At 36.1% G+C, this 5,979-nt stretch overlaps 1 protein-coding gene across 1 annotated transcript; it reads left to right on the top strand.

The window, feature by feature from the left end:
• The first annotated feature begins 628 nt into the window (after positions 1-628).
• LOC136209009 (CSC1-like protein At4g35870) lies at positions 629-3,312 on the top strand. Its single transcript, XM_066000345.1, has one exon. The coding sequence runs from the start codon at positions 832-834 to the stop codon at positions 3,286-3,288; it is 2,457 nt and encodes an 818-aa protein (XP_065856417.1). The 5' UTR covers positions 629-831; the 3' UTR covers positions 3,289-3,312.
• The last annotated feature ends 2,667 nt before the right edge of the window (positions 3,313-5,979 follow it).

Here is a 5,979-nt window from a genome sequence, read left to right as displayed (position 1 = left end):
TCTTAATAGCCGCAACCTTATCAAAGCTATTAAAAGGCTTAGCTCTTCCTTTGAGTCCTTAAAGTTCAGCCACATTTTCAGAGAGCAAAACCGGATCGCGGATCGTTTGGCGGCTGCTGGTCATGAGGGGATGTTAGGCGTTACTACCCTTTCTGATCCTCCTTCCTTTCTTTCTTCTCTTCTTTTAGAGGATAAGATTGTGGTTAGCTTTCCTAAGCTGATCACAGGTTAGGTTTTTCTTTGTTTGTTGTTTTTCCTTCCTGTTTCTACCAAAAAAAAGGAATGTAAGCTCTAAGAGTCTGTTTGTTTCAACTGCTTGTATTTGTTGTTGTTGTTAGCCGTTTGCTGTTACGGATAGCCAAAATATATTAGTTGATCTTTGTCTAAAAAGCAATTGTTTCGAATTTTTATCCAACGCTTTTTGTCTTCTGTTTAGACTTAAAAGGTAAAAAACAGTTCCGAAAAGAGGAAACAAACGGACACTAAATATGATTTTTTTTTTTTTTTTTTTTTTTTTTTTTTGTAATTTCATCATTTTTGTTAGATGTTAAATTTACAAATTTGGGCTTGGGCTTAAATTGAATAATGAGAACAAAGAAGGACCCAACTCAGCTAGCGAGCCACCGTGTCGGCTTCCTGTAACCCGTCGCCCAATCTCCGCCTCGAAGCAGAAGAAACGCCAAGAAAAAGAGGTGAAGAGGAAGAAGCAAAGGTGAAATCCCTTTTCCCTCTCCTCTCTTATCTTTCATTATTGTTTTCCCAAATAGATTCCATGAAAGAAGCCTCTAGAAATTTCTAACAAAACCCTAGAATTTCACGAAATTTCCCCTTATGGACCCACCTATCATCATCTCCCCAATCTCCCCTATGGCTTACTCTCATGCCCCTCCTCCTTCTCCGTCATCCGGCGACGGCGATTATGATATTCCCGGCGCTTGGTATGGAAACATCCAGTACCTAATTAATATTTCTGCTATTGGATTGTTCTTCTGCGTCTTCATTTTCGTCTTCGTCAAGCTCCGTAGTGACCACCGCCGAATTCCTGGTCCTTCTGCCCTATTGGCCAAACTCCTTGCGGTCTGGCACGCTACTCGAAGAGAGATCGCCCTCCATTGTGGAGCTGATGCTGCTCAATTTCTTATAATTGAAGGCGGTAGTTTTGCTGTGCTTATAGCAATTGCGGTTTTGGCTATTTGTTTTGTTCTTCCTTTGAATCTCTATGCCGGAACTGCAGTTCTTGATGATCAATTCTCTAAGACGACGATTAATCATATTGAAAAAGGTTCGGGTTATTTGTGGTTTCATTTTCTGTTTGTTGTTGTTGTAGTAGTTTTAGTCCATTTTGGTATGTCTGCAATTGAAGAAAGATTAAGGATGACTAGATTTAGGTATGGAAATGGGAATTTGACTGATCCAAATGTGAATTCTACTGCCATTTTTACAATTATGGTTCATGGATTACCTAAGAGTTTGGGGGATGATAGGGTTGTTTTGTATGAGTATTTTCAACATAGGTATCCTGGTAAAGTTTATAAGGTTATTGTGCCTATGGATTTATGTACACTTGATGATTTAGCCACTGAATTGGTTAGGGTTAGGGATGAAATTACTTGGTTGGTTGCCAGAATTGACTCTAGACTTCTCCCGGAAGATAATGATGATGATGTTTCGGGAGAGGGTTTCATCCAGCGGTTACACAGTTGGATGATGTATTGGTTTAAAAGAGTGAAACACTTTTGGGATGAAATGATGGATAGATTTGGTTACACTGATGAAGAGAAGTTGAAGAAATTACAGGAAGTGAGAGCAGATTTAGAGACGGATTTGGCAGCTTACAAAGAAGGCCGTGCGCCAAGTGCAGGAGTTGCATTTGTGATATTCAAAGATGTGTATACAGCTAATAAAGCTGTTCAGGATTTCCGGAATGAGAGGAAAAGGCGTTTCGGTAAATTCTTTTCTATTATGGAGTTGCGGTTGCAGAGGAACCAATGGAAAGTTGAACGAGCTCCTTTAGCAACGGATATATACTGGAACCATTTGGGTTCAACGAAGTTATCTCTGAAGCTTCGGAGGTTGTTTGTGAACACGTGCTTACTGTTGATGCTTTTGTTCTTTAGTTCTCCACTTGCAGTCATAAGCGCCTTGACAAGTGCTGGTCGCATTATCAACGCAGAAGCAATGGATAATTACGAGTCATGGCTGGCTTGGGTGCAAAGTTCGGGTTGGTTAGCATCCCTGATTTTTCAGTTCTTGCCCAATGTTATCATATTTGTCAGCATGTATGTAGTTGTTCCTTCAGCACTTTCTTATCTTTCCAAGTTTGAACGTCACCTCACTGTTTCCGGGGAGCAAAAAGCCGCACTTCTGAAGATGGTTTGCTTCTTCCTTGTAAATCTTATTCTGCTGAGAGCTCTGGTTGAGTCTTCTTTAGAAGGCGCAATCTTGAACATGGGAAGGTGTTACTTGGACGGAGAGGACTGCAAACGAATTGAGCAATACATGAGCGCGTCTTTTTTGTCAAGAACATGCCTCTCAACTCTTGCATTTCTAATCACAAGCACGTTCCTCGGGATATCTTTCGATCTATTGGCTCCGATCCCTTGGATAAAGAAGAAGATTCAGAAATTTTCCAAGAATGATATGCTCCAGTTAGTACCAGAACAAAGTGAAGAGTATCCCCTGGAAAATCAGACATTGGAAAGTCTTCAAAGACCATTGATTAGCGATAACATGTTTGATTCTCCGCGACTGAATATTGAACCCGAGGGAGAAGATCTTGCCGAATACCCGATCAGCAGAACCTCTCCAATTCCAAAGCAGAAATTTGATTTTGCACAATATTATGCTTTTAATTTGACAATATTTGCTCTGACCTTGATATACTCTTCGTTCGCTCCACTTGTGGTTCCGGTTGGTGCAGTTTATTTCGGTTATCGGTATGTGGTCGATAAGTACAATTTCCTGTTTGTGTATAGAGTACGAGGATTTCCTGCAGGCAATGATGGGAGGTTGATGGATACGGTACTGTGTATTATGCGTTTCTGCGTCGATTTATTCCTACTCTCGATGCTTTTGTTCTTCTCGGTGAAAGGAGACTCGACGAAGTTGCAAGCGATATTTACGCTGGGATTGTTAGTAATGTACAAATTATTACCTTCTGATAATAATGATGGTTATCAATCAGCTCTTTTACAAGGTATCCAAAGTATTGAGAGTATTGTAGAGGGAGACATTGATTATGAGGTATTCTCAAAACCCAGGTTTGACTGGGACACACATACTCTATGATATGAATGTCAACATTTTCTACTAGTTCATTGATTCTTGAATTTTGCTGGTATTTTCTTCATTGCTTTTTGGAGAAATTCATTTTGTGGTGGTGTACGGACACAGGAAAGGAAATGTTATTTTTAAAACATAATTTTCATAAAATAGCCTTTGAATGAAAACAGTCACGGACGCAGGGTCGTGCAACATAGTCTCGGTGCAACATAGCATCTGTTTCCTCAATTGCTCTTTTCTCAATAGTCCTTTTTAGGGTAAATTGCATACTTGTGCAACATTTGTCATATTTCACACTTCAATTTTGCACATAAAAATGTACAATCTTTTAGTGATCTCCTACTAAAGTATACAGCCGCTAGTCATGACACGTCAATACGAAATGTGCCACGTTAGCAATCCGACCTCCTTAAAAGTCAAAATTGATTGGTCAACGTGTCACGTTAGTAATTTTAACTTTTATGGAGGTGAAAATTGTTTTAGTTTTTTTTGTTTTGGCTTACATTATTTGCAGTTGAACTTTTAAAATGTTCTGATAGTTCCATCAACTTGTTTAGAATATTTTGATAGCTTCCACAATTTGCTTTGCATGTTGAAGATGTGTTTCCTATATTTTGAAAAAGTAAAACGACTAAGGTTAGAGTACGTGTTTTTAATATCAAAGATGACAAGTTTTACCGTTAGGCAATTATGAATTTCATTTTTAATTGTTTTAATATATTCTATGAATTATGTAATAACATCCTAAAATACGTGTAACACACATTTCCCATACAACTTATATTTTTGTTACCGGTGAACTTATATTTTTGTTACCGGTGATTGATTATACTTTTAAATAAATTGAGGAGACTATCAGAATATTTTGTGGTTGTGATCAATTTGGTTTTGCACCCTCTTAATCATAAATTTAGAAAGCAAAGGATTAGATAAAAACACTAGGAATTTACCCCCTTCGGCTCTATGTTCTTATGGGTAAATTACACCTATGACCACTGAACTTTACTCATTTTAACATTACGGTTATTGAACTTCAATTTTTAACGGTATGGTCACTGAACTTTTTTCTTTTTAACACCGGTGGCTATTGAACTGTAACTAATTCCTCAAAATAACCGGTAACGACCTCAAAATAAAAATATTCAAGAATTAAAGTTGTTCAGACCAAAATTTACAATGAAATCACATTTTTTATTTTCCAAAATCACATTTTTTGGAGCTCGTTCTCTAAAAATCCGATCTCTCTCTCCTAACAAAACAACACCTAAATGACCTCAAAATGAATTTCAAGAATTAAAGTTCCTTAGAATATCATTACGTTTTGGATTTTTTATTTTTAGACCGTCAACGGTCGTTTTGAGGCGTTGAGTGACCACCGGTGTTAAAAAGTGTAGAGTTCAGTGACCTAAGAATTGAAATCCAGTGGCCATAATATTAAACAGGTGAAGTTCAGTAGCCATTGGTGTAATTTACCCCAACTTTTTTCATGAAGATATCATTATAGTATTCCATTGGTAAATCGAGAAATTTAACCTAAGTCAGAATTTTCTTCACTTCATCTTCTAAAGGGGTTGAAAATGAGAAGCTAGTGTGTAATATCTAAACAATGATTCGAAATTATATATGGACACATTAATAGTTAGGATTGCAAGAAAAATGAACCAACCAATGATAAAAGAGAAGCATGCTATTTTATTGGGAGTAGATTCATCATAATAAAGATGGAGAATCCCCATTTAGTTTCTTTGTAGGACGGGGATGGGGAAACAATCTCAGGAATGGGGCGGGGGTGGAGACCTCTATCCCCACCCCACGATAATTCCTATCTCCACTATGTCCGCATTGGAATTCCCATGAGGATTTTTAAATAATATATCTAATATATATTAATAATAAAATTATTATTTTTATTCTTTAAATAATATTTTATGAATATTATATTAGTGATAATGACAAAACTTATTTTTTCCATCAATAGTTATAGAATATACATATCCTCCTATATACCAAAATTATCCTTACACATCATAAACTAATAAAATAATCTAAATCTAAAATACATAAACTATATAGGTAAGTGGGTCCAAAGCTTAAGATATTTTAGGTTTATTTTAGAAGGAGGAGGACAATCGAGAATAGTAATATAAGATAAATTAGACATTATAATTTGAGTAGTAGTTAATAGTCAATATGAATAAATTTTATTTATTTTTACCCGCTTTTCTAATAATTTAACTTTTTATTTATTGTATAAATACTTATAACTAATCAGTAATAGAGACATGATTTATTATTCTATTTGGCTCCTATTAAGAGATGGAACAGAAGTGCTCGGTAGCATTGTTTTCTATCAAGTTCTTATTTCTTTTTTTTTTCTCTCTAAATCAGTACAAGCAATCTTGTTTGTTCATTGTTTTCTTCTTATTTCTTATCTTATCTTACTTTTATTATAATTTTATCATAAATTGCAAGTTTCCATCGTATATATACCTAATATTTGAAGAATTTGAGAAAAAAATTAAGAATTTGCAAAATCGGAAATGGAAATCCCCTGTGGAGATCCTAATTCCCACAAGGACAGGGATGGGGCAAGAAGTCTCCATCCTCTCCCTGCCCAATTTGCAATCATATTGATAATTGATTCATCGTATCTCGGATTTAGAATTTTGGATTTACTAATCATTCTCCAAGTCAATG

This window comes from Euphorbia lathyris, chromosome 10 (assembly GCF_963576675.1).
Source record: "Euphorbia lathyris chromosome 10, ddEupLath1.1, whole genome shotgun sequence".
NCBI lineage: Eukaryota > Viridiplantae > Streptophyta > Magnoliopsida > Malpighiales > Euphorbiaceae > Euphorbia > Euphorbia lathyris.
Note: the sequence above shows the minus strand (reverse complement) of the source record. Positions and strands in the feature narration are given on the sequence as shown.